Here is a 16,525-nt window from a genome sequence, read left to right as displayed (position 1 = left end):
GATTTGATTTGCAGGTCAAGTTTCTGACAGTGTTCTGGGGGTCTGGCTTGATAATTTCCAAGTTTTGGAGCACGGCCCTGTCAGCTCTGTGCCACCACATGTGCCGGGGAGGGAGAGAGCATGAGTTGTGTCCCTGATCCCTGCCCTGGGATAAGAACTGAGCCTGCATGAGCCGCTGTGGCTGTCGCTGTTCCTCCAGATGTCTCCTCCCATCTACCGGGGTCAGGCCCCTGCACAGCCCCCACACACCCCTCAGCAGGACAGGTTGTAGCCATGGAAAGGGCAATTCCCACTCCTGTGTCCACAACCTGCCTGGTGTCCCCTGCATGGAAGCTGGGACCGGGTTCCTGCTGTGGGCTCCTGGCTCATCATAACCCGCTCCTTGGTCCCTCTCCTTCCATCTGACACTCCAACCCCGTCCTCTGTCCCTTTGCACCAGTGGTTTGTTAGGAGCATTGCCTGGTTTTGCAGCTTTCCCAAAGCGAAAGTGATGTTTCCCCCTTGCAGAGGGCACTTCTGATATCGAGGAATGGCCGCTCCCGTGTTTTTGCACAAACATTGCAGGCTGCATTCCTGCAGCGCCCGAGTGGCAGCAGATGCTCTGTGCCACCCTTGCCCTGCCCGCTGGCACCTGCCCAGCGAAATCATCGGAAATTGGTGGCTCACAGGGCAACAGGACTGTTAGTACTGTTTTATGGCTTTTTATCTCAGCACTTGAAAAGAGGTGACGGCAACCTGTGTGTCCAAGGCCCAGGGTGTGTCCGTCCGTTCCTTGATGACTTTTTCTTAACTAGTGATTAGAGGAAGATGAATGAGGTCCTTGTGAGCTGGGCAGTCCAGTCCCACGCTCAGTCCTTTCCTCGTGGCCCTTGCCATGGGGTTTATTGGGTGCTCAGGGGATGTTTTCACCGTGTTTTCCCTCCAAGGGCTCAAAGGACTTCCCTTCCCTTTCATCTCACCTCTAACTGGCACCTCCCCCTGTCTCCGGGGCTGGCATAGCTCACTGGGGTGGAGCAAGGGAAAAAGAGATTTTCCTGGCTTCAAAACCCATCTGTCTTGGTAGCAAGGGACAGGATGTTTGCCAGCAAGTGCTGGTGTGAGGACTGTCCCTGAAGGAGGTCACAGGCATGTCCAGGGATGAGAATTACTGTTGGCTTCAGAGCCAGTGCCGGGACTTGGCCAGGGAGGACCACCCGAAGCCAACCCTGCGAAGGACCCGAGCTGGGAATGGTCAGTGTGGCAGGGAGGGAAGCAGAGGGACTGCCTTGGTCAACTGGTGCCTTTTACCCGTAAGAAATAAAGCACAGTGGCCACAGAGCACATTGGAAAAACAGCACCTTGGCTGCAGGTCCTGACTCACAGCAGAGCTTCCCTGGGTTTCCCCCCAGAGATGCTGCCCTGAGGCTTCTGCATTTCTCATGTTTCAGCCATGGGGCATTAATTGCTGTGATAAATCCCTCTGGGCACAGCTGACAGGGTGAACCAGATACCAATGTCCTGTCATTTGTTATCCATGGATCCAGTGACTGTCACAGAGGACCAAGTGAAAACCTCAAGGGAGGTGTCCCCAGGTGTCAGTGCTGTGTTGGTTGGAGCCCTGCGTCACAACAATTTCTGCATTCAATTCATTTCCACTGGCTTCAGTGGCCAATGCAGGATGCAGAAGCCAAGTGTGACCTGGTGCTGTTCAGACTAGAGTGGGTCTTTCCAGGGATTCCCCTGCCCCCCAGGTCAGGTGTTAGTAACTGAGTCACCAAGTGACTGCTCTGCATGCTGGATCTCCCTCAGGGCACTTGGACATCTTTGCTGCACACGTGTTCTTTCCCTGTTTTAAGTGTTTTTTACATTGTTTTCATTTATTTCAGAGTCAGGGCTGACACAACAAGAAGCTGTAAGACAATTAATTTGCATCTTATATTTCACACTTGCATCTTCCAGAAAGGAGATGCTTTAAAGATGTCTTTACGCAGTTTTGTTTTGTTTTGTTTTTCTGTTTGGCTGCTCTTACTTACCCTGCCAGGTGCCAAAGCCACCCTCTGGCACAGCAGCAGCAGAGCCTGAGTTCCAGCTTTGTCCCTTTTGTTTACCACGTCCAAACACTGACTTCTGGATGGCTCTGAAGTCACGGGTGGGTGCAGGGAGAATGGTTCACTCTGTTTAGGATTTGACCTCTGGATCCACAAGAGGGGTCCTGCTGCCCTGGCCAGCACGAAGGGGAGCTGCAAGGCCCTCGAGACCATGGATTCTTTCAGCAACTCCGTAACTCCAAGTCTGGCATTTCCCAAGGCCTCACCCTCTGTTTATTGTTGGTTTGACCATCCTGGAAACTCTTAGCGTGATAGGAAATAGCTGAAGGGAGGGGTCAGTTTTTCTTCTGGGGAGAGTTGTGGACAGTCACTTTGTTTTCCATCTCCTGGCTCTCTGCAAAGTAGCATTCCCTGTGTTTCAGGAGGAAGAGGATGGATGTGCTGGTGGGGATGTGTGCCAGGCTGCTCCTCCTGTCCCTGCTCTGTGCCACCGGCCTCTGCCAATGGAACAAAAGTGAGTGGAGACATCTCAGCTCTGTCTGCCATCTCCCCTCGAGCTGCCCCATGAGGACTGTGTGCACCCTTCCCAAGCTCCAGAAATGCCAGTCCTCATGCAGAGAACACCTGTTTTGTGCTTTTCCTCACATTTCCTAACTTACCAGCGTTTAGGGCCCCTCTTTTCCTACCCCACTGCTGTTTTGTAGCCAGTTTCCACTAACCAACCAGGAAATACTTCCATCCCTCAGTGGGATCTGCCTTTCTCATGCCCCCCCCCCCACAACTCCCTTTGTTTTCCCCGTTCCTAATGCCCTGTTTTTCCTGGCAGATAACCGCTGTGTGCTGTCCCGGGCAAAGAGCTGCACCGAGTGCATCCGAGTGGATAAGGACTGCTCCTTCTGCACTGATGAGGTGAGACATGGCAGGGCAACCTGGGGCTTCATTTCCCACCCTTCAGTGGGAGAGGGACGTGAGCAGGGTCAGCTTTGTGGCTGCATCTTCTCTTCTGTGGGAAGCGCTGAAATGTGCATTTCCTTTGGTAAGGACAAACAGGGAGGGAGAGGAGTCCAAGGCAAACTTGCAGGGATCCAGGGGTTTATCAGAAGATGTCAGAGTGCCATAAACAGTGTGTGCAAGGGATGGAGGGAGACTCTTATCCCAGACAACCCAATAACTCACCAGTGGTCACATTTTGCTGCTGCTGGGGAATATCCCCGACTCTCTGCCCTGCTCCTGCTCCCAAAAGCTCACAACGGTCTCAGAAGAGGACCCTGCTTCCTGACCTGTGTGTTTCCCACTTACCTGGTGGATCTGGGGCTTTCTGGGTCTCTGATGTTGGTTTTGCTCCCTTGGCAGAGCTTTGAGGAGCCGCGCTGTGACTTGCGGGAGAACCTGCAGCGTTACGGCTGCAGGGAGGGCAGCATCGTGAGCACCCGGGGCGAGATGCAGACCCAGAAGGTGGGTGCTGGGGGCACAGCCCCTGCTCGGCTTCTCCTGAGGGGGTCCTTCACATCCTTTATCCCCCTCTGGAGTCTTCATCAGGAAAATAGTCTAGATCTCTGTTTACTCAAAAACAAAGCTCTGCTTTCGCTGGCTGATGGAGCTGTTGGGCACAGGCCCTGATTTCTGTGGGCTGGGGTGGCTTTTCAGGCAAAACAGATGTAAGCAAAATGCCAAGATATGGAGGAGGTGCCCGGCTGGACACGTGTGCACATGGGAGGCTGTTGTACAGTGCCCGAGGGAGGGGAGCAGGATCTTCCCTGCCTTTGCACTTCCCACACACCTCCCTGTTCCCTGCCTCCTCCTCATTGCATCTGCACAGGAGATGGAGTCCACCTCCTTCACAACACTCATCTTCACAGAATTCCAGTATCAACACATCCCTGAAGAGGACCCAGGTGTCCCCCCAGGGCATGCACCTGCGGCTGCGAGCTGGGGAGGAGATGAGCTTCAACATGGATGTCTTCCAGCCCTTGGAGAGCCCTGTGGATCTCTACATCCTCATGGACTTCTCCTACTCTATGTCTGATGATCTGGACAACCTCAAAAGCATGGGCCAAAACCTAGGTGAGACCAGAGCTGGGAGAGGAGGGGAGCCAGCTTGATGAAGGCAGGCAGCTCGCTCCTCTGCCAGCACCAGGGAGAGGGATGCAGCTGGCAGGGGGCTGAGAGGTGTGTGTTTTAATTAGAGTCTCTTATTACTTCTGCTCTGTGCAGCCCTGTGGGGGAATGTTGCTCCTGGCCCTGCAGGGATCATCACATGTGCCCCACAGAGCTGGTCTGTGCAGGGCCTTTGGCATCTTTGAACCCCTTGATGTTGGGGGTGCTGTTGCAGAAGCTCCATTTCTGCCAAGGGGGCTGCCAAAGGAGGTGTAGGCTTCTATCCCATGGAAGACAAGCCCTAAACCCAAAGATCTTAAAAGCTGACAGTTTGTGAGCCTTACCTAAGACCTGACCAGCAGAGAAGATGCTCAGGAGAGGAGTTGTTCTACTGGAGCAGTGAGCTCATGGGCATCTCTTTATTTATGTGTCTCCTCCTCCCTCCCTTCCCCTCCTCCCAGCGGAGTTCCTGCAAGAACTGACCTCCAATTACACCATTGGATTTGGGAAGTTTGTGGACAAAGTCTCTTCCCCTCAGACAGACATGAGACCTGAGAAGTGAGTGAGCCCAGTGGGTCCGTGGGGTGGGAGCAGAAGGGAGGGCAGGTGCCCTGCATGTTTCTGCTTGGCTTTCCTGATCTTCACTGTCTGCAGTGCAGGGTCCTTGTCCACCTCTCTCCCTTCACTGACCGTGTCCACCCTGGCCTCCCCATCCCTCAGGGATTGCTGTAGCACCGTGCCAATGCCTGTGCAGTGTCCTCTTCCACTTTCAGACCTTCCCTGCACCTCTTGTCTTCTCCCTCTCTTCCCTCATCCCTTCTACCTCCCAGTGCTGGTGGCTTGCCAGCTCAACTCCTATGACATCCCCTGAGGGACTCCTCAGCCCCCACCTGCTTTCTCCACCCTTCTCCTCCTTGCACCCAGGCATCCCTTTGCTCCTGTGGTTGCCAAAACCCCGCTCCCCCCTCCTCTCCCAGGCTGCGCGAGCCCTGGAACAACGCCGACTCCCCCTTCTCCTTCAAGAACGTCATCCGCCTGACCAGCAACATCAACCACTTCAGCCAGGAGCTCCGGAAGGAGCGCATCTCCGGGAACCTGGATGCCCCCGAGGGCGGCTTTGATGCCATCCTGCAGACAGCTGTTTGCAAGGTGAGGCTGGCCAGGCTTGCAGGAGCCGTGTGGGCTCTGTTTCTGACGAGTGGATCTTGCTGATACCGGCTGATGAGCAGAAGGGCTGCACGCTGGAGCCCGGGTTATATGTTCAGCTCCTGCCGTCCCAGCCACGTGCTCCAAATGCCAAGCTGTTTTGCACTCCCAGTTTTTCCTAAGCCTTAAAACGTGTGTGTCCTGGTGTTTGATCCCCAGCACAGGAGCTGCTTGCTGGGCACTCTGTGTGTGCTCTTTGCTCCGTCCCGCTCCATGCCTGCGGTGCTGAAACTCTGCTCCCTGGAAAACAGCCCACTTGAGCTTGGCTGCTTGGCTGAGGGATGAGCACAGCTCCAAACATGTCCAGAAAAGCGTGGGCTTGCCCCCTGTCCATACATGTGCCTGGCACTGAGCTGTTAGGTGGGAGACACCCTGTGCTTTGGGGGTGCAGATGAGACTTGGATTGCTGGGGCCATGTAGCTGGTTGTGTTTGCTGCCAGGTGGAGGTGGTGCCTTGCCCCTTGGGTATTCCAGCTCCTGCCAGTGCTGACTGCAGGTGCTTTGCAGGAGCCTGGGGGGCACAGAGATGAAGGTTTCTTCTCCCCCTCCCTGGCTGTAGGATAAGATTGGCTGGAGGAAGGACAGCACTCACCTGCTCGTGTTCTCCACCGAGTCTGCCTTTCACTATGAAGCTGATGGTACCAACGTCCTGGCAGGGATCCTGGCAAGAAACGACGAGCAGTGTCACCTGGACAGCCGTGGCACCTACGTCTATGACACCAAGCAGGACTATCCTTCAGTGCCCACCCTGGTGCGCCTGTTGGGCCAACACAACATCATCCCCATCTTTGCTGTCACCAACCACTCCTACAGCTACTACGAGGTGAGGAGACCACAGCAGTGATGCCACGTGAGCTTCCCTTTCCTCCAGGACCATTGCTCCTCTGCCTCAGCTTGGCTGTGAGGAGAAAGTGTTCTCCCATCTCTTAGCACTTAGTTCCCAAGTGCTAAATCAACACCTCGGTGCTTTGGAGGGTGCCACACTGTGCTATGGGGCTGCTCTGGGTTGTGGGGTGTCTCAGGGTGTACTACTGGGTGTGAGAATCTGGGCTTCTAGAGGTCTCCTTGTGTTGGTTTCTGTTGCTTGTAAAGAGCACAGAGATGGAGAGTAATTTAGGTTGGAAGGAACTTTGGGAGATCTCTGGCCCAAGTAGAGCCAACTCCAGTGCTAGAGAAGGGTTCTCAAGGCCTTGGCTCAGGGGGCTCCTGTCTCTCTGCAGAAGCTGCACAAATATTTTCCCATCTCTGAGATTGGGGTGCTCCAGGAGGACTCTTCCAACATTGTGGAGCTGATCCGTACAGCCTTTGAGGTAACGATGCTCTCTGGGCCTTTGCTCTGGCTGCAGAGAGGGCAGAGGGTGGGCACCTCCTCCCCAGGAGAGCAGCAGGAGGCAGGATGTGGCCCCTCTTGGAGCAGGCCATGGGGTGGTCACAGTGTGCTGCTGAAAACCAACGCTGTGTTTATCTTCTGCCACCCAGCGCATCCGCTCCAAGATGGACATCAGGGCTGACTTCACCCCCAGGGCCATGAAGACAGAGTTCACCTCCTCGATGTATGAAAAGACAGAGTCTGGCTCCTTCCTCATCACCCGTGGGGAAGTGGTAAGTCCTTGGATGGCCGTGGAGTGGGAAGGTGCGTGTGAGGGGCTGAGCCCTCCACGTCTGGCAGGGCTGTGGTCCGGGCAGAGCTGGCTCATCCCTGCCACGTGTCCCTTCCTCCAGGGCAAGTTCAAGATGCACGTGAAGGCTCTCGAGCACGTGGGTGGGCAGCACGTGTGCAGCCTCCCTGAGAAGGACCGGCAGGGAGTTATCCAAGTGAAACCCACCTCCCTGAGCGACAGCCTCACCGTCTCAGCCTCGGTCGTCTGCGACGTGTGTCCTTGTGAGCAGGTACAGGGGTGGTGCTGCAGAGAGCAGTCCTCCTCCTGGCCAGCCTGGGGTGGGAATGTGTTGGCTGGCACATGTTGGGTCCCGCTCGACCCCTCATTGGTGTCTGGCAGAGGCTCAGCCTGGCCCTGGATCTCCCTCACTGCCTGTACCAAGCTGGGTGTGCTGTCCCACCCCAGAGCTTGGTCTTCAAGTTAAAACTTTGCCCCCAGATCTGCCCTTCTGATTCCTGAAATGGCCCCTGGGGGCAGCTGAGCCCATTCAACAATGCCTCTTCTCTCTTCTCTTCCAGCAACAAGAGCTGAACTCGCCCAAGTGCAGCTTCCACGGGAACTTCGTTTGTGGGCAGTGCATCTGCCACCCGGGCTGGTAAGGACCGTGTCCAGCTCCATACCCTTCCCAGGGGTCCCGCTGGGTCTTGAGACCCACAGTGACACATGTGCTGGGCATCCTGCCCAGGACCCTGCTGTCCTCTGCTCTGCTCCTGCCTCTCTCAGCGTCATCTCCTCCCTGCCAGGCGAGGGGACACGTGCGACTGCTCCCCGGCGTCGTCCCCCGACAACGAAGCCTGCATCCGCCCCGGGGACGTGGAGCCGTGCTCGGGAAGGGGCGAGTGCCTGTGTGGGAAGTGCCAGTGCTACTCTGAGGACCTGGTGCAGCGCTTCGACGGGGCCTTCTGCGAGTACGACGTCCTGCAGTGCCCGCGCACCTCCGGCTTCCTCTGCAACGGTGAGAGCCGCCCCCCCTGCCCCCAGCATCCCACAGCTGGGCCTGGTGCCACAGACAGGGTGTCCCCACACTGGTGGCACTGGCACGGGGTGGGGGGGGGTGTGAGTGACCAGCGATGGGCTGTGGGGACTCTGCGCTTGCAAACACAAGGGAGGATGCCGTGGGGTCTGCTTGCACTGCAGGGGAAGTGGGGGAGCTGAAGGCAGGGTGGTGGGAGCAGCACAGCTCTGGGCACTGGGAGACTCATCCTCTTGCCCCCAGACCGTGGCCGCTGCTCCAGGGGCGCGTGTGTGTGTGAGAGCGGCTGGCAGGGCCCGGGCTGTGAGTGCCCCACGAGCAACGACACCTGCATCGACAGCAGAGGGGTAGGTCCTGCCCTGCCCGGTCCCTCACAGGTCCCAGCAGGGCTGTGGCGAATTGCCCCGATGCTGGAAGCTCTGGGCCACTGGGGCTGGCCTCTTGCTGACTCCCAGCACCCTGGGATTGCTCTCAGGTGCCAACTGACAGCTTTTCCCTCCCAGGGCATTTGCAACAACCACGGGAGGTGCGAATGCGGCAGATGCATCTGTGACATGGCCTCGCTGTACACCAGCTCCACCTGCGAAATCAGCTACTCCCTGGTGAGTCCCTGCGGGTTTGTCAGCTCTCCTTCCCACACGGAGCCTCCAGGAAGGAAGGCAAAGCAGACATGAAGGCACTTCTCAGTCAGGAGCAAAATCCTGCTTTGTAGCCAAGGGCTTTCTTCACCCTCCAGCTCACCAGCAGCAACAGCTGAGTGTCTGTCTGTGTTTACCTGCACCCTGGTGAAGGGCAGAGGTTTGAGCTTGGTTCCTGGCTTGTTCTGATTTGCCTCAAGCCTGGAAAAAATACTTATTTCATAGAATCATAGAAAGGATTGGGTTGGAAGGGACCTTAAAGCTCCCATGGGATTCCTCTCTTTGACCTTGCCCTGGCATCGGGGTGAGGATGCAGTGCTACCTCTCCAGCTTTGCCTTTGGGAGGCAATGCCCTCCCTTCACCACGGGCTGTCCCCTGAGTGTCCCCCCCCTCTGTGTCCAGGGCTTCCAGGCTGTGTGCGAGAGCATCCGGGACTGCGTCCGCTGCCAGACCTGGGGAACGGGCAGCTTGAAAGGGAACTGCAGCACGTGCCACCTCCAGATCCAGATGGTGGAAGAGCTGAAGAAAGGTACTGTGAGGAGGAGAGCTGGGTGCAGATGTGGGGAGTCTCCTGTGCACCCTGCCCTCTGTGTGTGTGTGTGTGTGCATGTAGGGCTGCTCCCCAATCTTTCCTGACTCTGGTGACTTTGCAACCCTGTTCCCCTTCTCTTCAGAGGAGGCTGGCGAGTACTGCTCCTTCCAGGATGAGGATGATGACTGCACCTACCACTACTCCCTGGAGGGAGACCCCAGTGTGCTCCCCAACACCACCGTCCGTGTGCAGAAGAACAAAGGTGAGCAGGAGGAGGAAGGGGAGATGTCCAGCCTGGGGTTTGGATCAGAGTGACACCTCCAGTCCCTGCTTGGTCCCTTTACTGTGCCCCTGGGTAAGGGGCAGCTGCAAGCAGCACCTCCCTGCCCACCTTCCTGCGTGATAGGGATGGGTGGCATTGGCTGCCGGGTGAACTGCAGGGAGTGGAGTGTGGCCCCTTTAGAGCTCACAGCCCTTCCACTGCCAGCACGGGCAGGGGTTGATGTGAGGTGCTGCACAGCCCCCTGGGGTGGCTGGATGTGAGCAGAGCTGTGCTGGTTCTCCCTGAACAGCACTTCTCACAGTGAGCACCAAGAGAGGGGTTCCCAGGCTTGACTGGGCTGTTCCATCCCTCAGAGAGCTGTGATCCAGCCTTTCCCCTCTGTCCCTGCCTCCCCACTGCCTCCCTGCACACCCCCCACAGGGGCTGATGCCCGGGAGTGACGTTGCTGTTGCTTGCAGAGTGCCCGCCCAGGAGCTTCTTCTGGCTCATCCCGCTGCTCATCTTCCTCATCCTGCTCTTGGGGCTGCTGCTGCTGCTCTGCTGGAGGTTCTGTGCCTGCTGCAAGGTGAGTTCCAGCCTGGAGAGAGGACCAGATAAAAGCCAAAATTGTGACAAATTCCTAGAGCCCATCCGGCCTCCAGAACAGCCAGATTGTCAGGGGCTGGGTCCCAGTGTTATCCAACAGCTCTGGTGTTGCTGACATGAGTTGCTCTGGGATTTTTGGCTAAAATCCACTTCCAGAGCCCCATCCATCCACTGCCTACCCACCCCTGCTGCTGTGAATCCTCTCAACTGGAAACAGGGGGGAGGGGAAGGGGGGCTTTCCCCTTGGCCACAAAGTGATTGTGTTTGGCCACTTGTTTTCTAGGCTTGCCTGGCCCTGCTTCCCTGCTGTGCACGAGGTACCTGCCCTGTGACGTGTGGGGAGAGAGGGATCTGTGGGGTTCACTGCCTTCTTGGATTTAAGGGGGGTGTGGGATAAGCATCCTTCCTCCTCCTCCTCTCTGAGCTGGGGGGGTGGATCAGGGAGAAACGTCCTAGCAGGGAGCCTGAGCCAAGGAGCCCTGGAGCTTCTGCTCTACTTCCTCTCCCTTCCCCACACCCTGGGGTGCCCTGCTGGGAATCCCACTGCTGGCTCTCCCCAACCAGCATCCCTTGTAATGCCCAGCTGGTGAGGTGTGTTCTCCCCACTCATGGACACCCCTTGCCCTCTCCACCCCCCTCCCCTCCTGACATCCCAACAGCAAAGTCTCTGGTGTTGGGGCGTCGATGGCTGGCCTTGTCCCCGCGTGCCCAGGCTCTGACCCTGCCCCTGGCCCTGCAGGTCGCACCGTTGGCTTCAAGGAGGACCACTACATGCTTCGACACAGCCTCATGTCCTCCGACCACCTGGACACTCCCCTGGTGCGCAGTGGGTCCCTCAAGGGGCGGGACACGGTCCGATGGAAGATCCACAACAATGTCCACAAGCAGGGCTTTGCCTCCCCCGCTGCCACCAACCCCAAGGACCTCAGTGAGTGCCACGGCTGAGGGACAGGGGGGATGACACGGGTGCCTTAAAGGACTCGAACCCTTGGTGGTGGCCCCCAGCTCCAGCAGCCAGAGTGTTACCTCCAAGCCCAATTTCAAGGGGGGGTTGTTTCTTTACCTGCTTCCATCCTGGGGGGAACTGAGCAGCACAGCCTGGTGTCCAGCCCTGTAGCAGGACCCTTGGAGACCTCCTGATGGTCTGGTCGTGTGGTAGATGAACCCCGCATGTGTCCAAGTCTCATGAACTCAAGGACCCAGCCTTGATTTCACTGCCTCATCAGTCCAGAGCCACCACTGGGCACTGTTTCCTTTGCTGGGTCTGGCAGAGAGCTTCCCAGTTATCCCTGCAGTTCTCAGAGGGTTTTCTCTGCTGGGCCAAGGGGGTTTGGGTGCTGGTGACACAACCTGGACACCGAGCATCGTGTGTGTCCCTGTGCTTCCAGCTTTTGAGCGGGTCATTTCTCTGACTGAGGAGGAAGGAGTGGGAATTTCTGATTTGGGAATTTCTCGTTCCAGTTCCCTACGGGCTGTCTCTGAGGCTGGCAAGGCTTTTCACGCAGAACCTGACGAAGCCGGACACGCGGGAGTGCGAGCAGCTGCGCAAGGAAGTGGAGGAGAACGTATGAGCCTGGGCACGAGGGGGGCTTGGGGTGGCACAGGGGGACAACCACACTGAGGGGGTGTCTGTGACGCTGAGAAGGGGGGGATGCCCCTTCCCTGTGAACCCAGACAGCTCTTGAAAGGAAGGAGTTTTACCTCTCTCTGAGAGAAAGCACAGATTTGAAATCTCATGCAATGATGAGATTTGAGGTTTGCTTTGGGCTGTGTGGTCTGAAGCTCCTGTTTGGATTCAGTTTGCTGCCTCTTGCCATGTTCTAGGGAGAAACCGTGTGGTGGTCTCTGCCTGGTGTGGGAGGGCGAGGGGGGAGGACCTGGGGTGGCCAAAGGGCTCTCGTGTCTGCTGGCAGCAGTGTCTGCTCGCTGAGCACATTCCTGTTCAGTGAGGGATATGTTGTGACAGTCCCTGTTGCTCCTTGCAGCTGAACGATGTTTTCAAGCACATCCCTGGCTGCCACAAGCTCCAGCAGACCAAGTTCAGGTGAGTCAGTGGGGGAGAGACCTCCTGTAGGGCAGGGTTCCCCCAGGGCCCTGCTGCTGATGGGGTGTGAAATCTGGGATGTTGGGAAGGAGCATGGTCTGAGACATCACTGGCACAAGCCTGGAGTGCTGCTTCACCCACCCAGGGCTGCAGAGCAGAGCCCACCCAGCTGTGCGGGAGATCTCAGACCAGCAGGAACAAATCCTGGTTGCACGGTGCTTGATGGGAAAATTCCCACTGGCTTCAAAAGTTTCAGCCTGGTGCAAAGCGAGGAGCGCAGGCCGGGAGGAGTTTGGGGATGCCACTGCTGAGCAGGGAGTGGTATCCCCTCCCCATGTCCTGATAAAGATGTGATCCCCCCTGCAGGCATGTTTCTCACTGCATTGGGAAACCCAGGGTGGGAGAGAGCAGCCAGGCAGGAGAGAACGTGCTGGGGCCATGGGCTCTGTGGGATGGGTTGGCACCCGCAGGGCAGTGCTGCAGCTCAGACCTGCCCAGGGCAGTGATTCACACAGCACTTTGTCTCTCCAGATGTGTTAGTCACTCTGATTTGGGTTTTTTTTTTATTCCCCCAGGTTACAGCCCAATTCTGGGAAAAGGTAAGAGCAACTTGCAGCCCTCTCTGGTGCAGCTTCTCCCTCTTTGTGCGCACACGTGCGGGGTGGCCGAATGCCCCACACCCTCACTGGCCCCACAGCTGTGGCGTGAGATGAGCAACTCTGGTCTCAGCTCTTTCCTGCCTCTCTCTTCCCCCCCTTCCAGGCAGGATCACACCATTGTGGACACAGTGCTCACTGCTCCTCGCTCAGCCAAGCCAGACATCATCAAAGCGGTGGAAAAACACGTGTCCCACGAGGCTTTCAACGAGCTGAAGGTTGCGCCGGGTTATTACACCGTGACCTCAGACCAAGGTGGGGAGCAGAGCCCAGCGCTGCCTCCTGGCCGGGCACAAGGGGCACTTCCCACCTCTAACCCTTGCCCTTCCCCCAGATGCTCAGGGGCTGGTGGAGTTCCAGGAGGCCGTGGAGCTGGTGGATGTCCGTGTCCCGCTCTTCATCAGGGAGGAGGATGATGATGAGAAGCAGCTGCAGGTGGAGGCCATCGAGGTCCCCAACGGCATCGCGAAGATTGGGCGCAGGGTTGTCAACATCACCATCATCAAAGAACAAGGTGAGGGGCTGCGACCATGGCACAGGGAGGGTGTTTGCGTTTGGGTTTCCTGTGTCCAAGTGGGCTGATGTGGTTTGTAAGGAAGGCACAGTCTGTGCACTGGAGCACCCCCAGGTCACAGAGCAGAGACTTGCTTGGTGACTCCTCTCTGAAGTCACCTGGGTCTCAATGGAGCATCTGATATAAAACATCCAAAGGAGAGTCGTCATTCTTGCTGCCAGAGACCCAATTATGTGACCATTACAGGTTTAGGTGCTACAGATTGCATGACAAATCCAGGGCTGACCATGTGCCTCTGCTGCTCCAGTTCACAGATTGCTGGAGTGAAGTAGAACCTCTTTGCTGTGCTTGGGGCAGGTGAACGTCCCCAGCACTTTGTCTCTGCTTCCTGCCTGGCTGTTTTGAGTAGAGAGAACAAACTGGGAGTGGTGAAATCTTCACTCCATGCAGTAATACTTCATGCACAGTTCACACCTGTGGGTGATGGGAACTGTTCACGGAGGACACCTGAGTGTTTGTAATGTGAATCTTCACTTATTTTCTTTACACATTCCTTCCAGCCAGCAGCCTCATCACCTTCTTGGAGCCAGCCTATTCCCACAGCCGCTTTGACAAGCTGGCCAAGATCCCCGTCCAGCGGGAGATCATCGACAACGGGAAATCCCAGGTCACGTACAGGACCCGGGACCTCACCGCCAAGAACGGCAGGGTAAGGACAGTGCTCCTGGCCTTGGCAGGCAGGAAGGAGAGTGAATGGAGGGCTGGGAAAGAGCCAGCCCAGGGGTTCCAGAAGAGCTGTTGATCAGCCTCAAAGGGGATGTGGCTGGGAGAGGGGGGACCCAAGGGTTGAGGTTAGCACAGGGTAAACATTCCTCTCCATCCCCTGCTCCCCATGCCTCAGGGATCTGAAAGGATGCCTGTGTCTGAGGCAGAAGGTACCAGCTGCCCCTGGAGCTGCAGGCAGTGTGGAGCAAATGGGGATTGACTGGGAGATGAGGGGAAGCTCTCTGGGAGCTTCCTCATGGGTGTGCTGTGGGTTGTAATCATAGAGGTATAGAATGGTTTGGGTTGGAAGGGGACTTTAAAGATCATTGTTCCAACCCCCCTGCCACGGCAGGGACACCTTCCACTAGACCAGGCTGCCCAGAGCTCCATCCAGAGCCTCTCCTTGAACCCATCTCTTCCTTCTCCTCCAGGACTATGTCTTCACAGAGGGCGAACTGGTCTTCCAGCCTGGGGAGACCCGAAAGGAGGTGCAGGTGCCCTTGCTGGAGCTGACTGAAATAGATACCCTCCTGAACAGCTGCCAGCTCAAGCAATTTGCCATCGACCTCCTCCACCCCAAGTACGGCGCCAAGATCGGCCGATACGCCCAGGCCACGGTGACCATCGCCGACCCAGGTAGGGACCGGGGGGCGTGGGGACTCCCACGCCAGCCCAGCCCACGCCGAGAGTGCTGGTACAAAGCTACAGCGCTGCTCCTCGCCCAAAAAACGGCAGCGAGGAGGTTCCTCCCCGCTCCGAGCAGTAGAATTGGGCCTCCCTCTAGAGGCGCGATGGGGAACAGGCAGTGGGTGGGAAGAAGACGGCTAATGTACCTCGCAGAAGGAAACAGAGCGGATTCGTTATTCCTTCTCCTTGGGAATTTGAGTGAAAAGCTATAAAAATGATGGAGAGGTGGGACTTGCCAACTTGCCCGTGGCTGGGCAATGAAAAGTGTAAGGGATCTCATCAAGTGGATCAAAAAAGTAAATAACATTTATCACAGCATGGCAGGGCAGTGCTGGGGAGATGCACACTTTCTTGTTTTTCTCCCGAGGTGGGGACTGGCACTGATGTGGTCTTTCTTCCTCGTGTCTGCAGAGCTGGTGGATGGTGTCCCCTCGATGACTGGCCTGGGCCAAGTCCCCCAGTCCCCCAAAGGTCGCCTGAGTGCACCACTTAATCCCAATGCCCGCGCCCTCAGCTCCAGGGAAATCAGCTTCAACTGGTTTCCTCCACTGGGAAAACCTCTGGGGTACAAGGTAAGGGCTGAGTGGATCCCAGGGAAGAGTGTGGGTCCCATCCTGCAGGTGTTTCTCACAGTCATTTGTACTGAAGGGATCCAAGAGGACACCCAAAAGAGGGAGCAGGTTCACTCCTTCTGGTCCCCTCCATCCTTGAGGAACCACTGATGGGTGGATGTGGGATTTGCAGGAAAGATTCCTGGTGGTCTCATCTTTCTTTCCATCACTTCCCATGAAATGCCCAGATTGTCATGGCCTCCCATTTCAGAGGAATGGCACAACACCCTTCCCAGAGCAGATTTAGTAAGAGATGGGGAACTTCTCACCCACTGTGTGAGGATCTGAAAGAATCCCAGCTTGCTCTTGCTTTGCCAGGTGAAATACTGGATCCAAGGGGACCCTGAGTCAGAAGCCCATCTCATTGATGTGAAAACACCACCAGCAGAGCTGAGTAACCTCTACCCCTTCTGTGACTATGAAATGCAAGTCTGTGCCTACAACGCCCTGGGTGAGGGGGTTTACTCTGACATCATCCACTGCCGCACACTGGAGGAGGGTGAGCCACTCTACGTCCTTCTTCCCACCATGCAGGGAGCAAGTCTGTGCCTGTGCACCCGACACGGGGTCAGGAATCCAGCCCTGAGCTTCTGATGGTCGGGGGTCAAGCACTGAGCATCTCCCACTGCAACCCAGCTGTGATCTGGGGAACTCTGGGCATCTGCTGGCACTTGAGGTAACCTGGACCCTTTTCTCTTGCCTTCCCAGTGCCCAGCGAGCCTGGTCGCTTGGCCTTCAACGTCGTGTCTTCCACTGTGACACAGCTGAGCTGGGCTGAGCCTGCAGAAACCAACGGGGACATCACGGCTTATGAAGTCAGTTATGGACTCGTCAACGAGGACAACAGTAAGAGCTCATTTTTGGATGGGTCAGTCCAGCCAGGCTGAGGGGCCAGAGTACACTTCCTACAGGCTGTGCTGGTCCCAAGCAGCAGCAGAACCAGAACAGTTCCAAGCATGTTTCTTGTGAGAACCGGGATTTGGAGTGATCACTTCTTGATGGAAAGAGTGCAGAAAAATCACCAATCAGGATTTAATCCTGCAAATCCCAGAACAGTCTCAGCTCCCATTCACTGCCATGGTGTTTTGCATTGGTTTTCGTCTCAAAAACTTAGTTCGTAGATCTAGACCTAGGGATAGGGTGCCAGGAAGGTGCTATTTGTGACACACCAGCAACAGGAGACCTATGGTGTAGGTTGACTTCAGCATTCAGTTTGGGAATTTCCCCAGGACGACATCATGCCTG

General features: G+C 56.6%; 1 protein-coding gene across 3 annotated transcripts in view; it reads left to right on the top strand.

Annotated features, from left to right (window-relative positions):
* Positions 1-16,525, top strand: part of ITGB4 (integrin subunit beta 4) — a 28,106-nt gene that overhangs the window by 1,836 nt on the left and 9,745 nt on the right. For all 3 annotated transcript variants that reach the window (XM_027895638.1, XM_027895637.1, XM_027895636.1), the window contains exons 2-30: positions 2,450-2,541; positions 2,854-2,936; positions 3,381-3,482; positions 3,887-4,091; positions 4,586-4,682; positions 5,102-5,273; positions 5,890-6,153; positions 6,551-6,640; positions 6,810-6,932; positions 7,053-7,220; positions 7,510-7,586; positions 7,735-7,946; positions 8,208-8,311; positions 8,468-8,566; positions 9,006-9,132; positions 9,278-9,397; positions 9,877-9,983; positions 10,287-10,320; positions 10,743-10,931; positions 11,465-11,568; positions 11,989-12,047; positions 12,623-12,646; positions 12,810-12,958; positions 13,038-13,217; positions 13,778-13,926; positions 14,414-14,618; positions 15,081-15,241; positions 15,599-15,779; positions 15,989-16,126. In XM_027895638.1, coding sequence (XP_027751439.1) covers positions 2,450-2,541; positions 2,854-2,936; positions 3,381-3,482; positions 3,887-4,091; positions 4,586-4,682; positions 5,102-5,273; positions 5,890-6,153; positions 6,551-6,640; positions 6,810-6,932; positions 7,053-7,220; positions 7,510-7,586; positions 7,735-7,946; positions 8,208-8,311; positions 8,468-8,566; positions 9,006-9,132; positions 9,278-9,397; positions 9,877-9,983; positions 10,287-10,320; positions 10,743-10,931; positions 11,465-11,568; positions 11,989-12,047; positions 12,623-12,646; positions 12,810-12,958; positions 13,038-13,217; positions 13,778-13,926; positions 14,414-14,618; positions 15,081-15,241; positions 15,599-15,779; positions 15,989-16,126 — 3,815 coding nt within the window. The remainder of the gene's footprint in view (positions 1-2,449; positions 2,542-2,853; positions 2,937-3,380; positions 3,483-3,886; positions 4,092-4,585; positions 4,683-5,101; positions 5,274-5,889; positions 6,154-6,550; positions 6,641-6,809; positions 6,933-7,052; positions 7,221-7,509; positions 7,587-7,734; positions 7,947-8,207; positions 8,312-8,467; positions 8,567-9,005; positions 9,133-9,277; positions 9,398-9,876; positions 9,984-10,286; positions 10,321-10,742; positions 10,932-11,464; positions 11,569-11,988; positions 12,048-12,622; positions 12,647-12,809; positions 12,959-13,037; positions 13,218-13,777; positions 13,927-14,413; positions 14,619-15,080; positions 15,242-15,598; positions 15,780-15,988; positions 16,127-16,525) is intronic.

The sequence above is a fragment of the Empidonax traillii genome, unplaced genomic scaffold, assembly GCF_003031625.1.
Source record: "Empidonax traillii isolate 1590-97213 ecotype Southwest subspecies unplaced genomic scaffold, ASM303162v1 scaffold462:size771534, whole genome shotgun sequence".
In the NCBI taxonomy this organism is placed as follows: Eukaryota; Metazoa; Chordata; class Aves; order Passeriformes; family Tyrannidae; genus Empidonax; species Empidonax traillii.
This window is presented reverse-complemented; position numbering and strand designations above follow the sequence as displayed.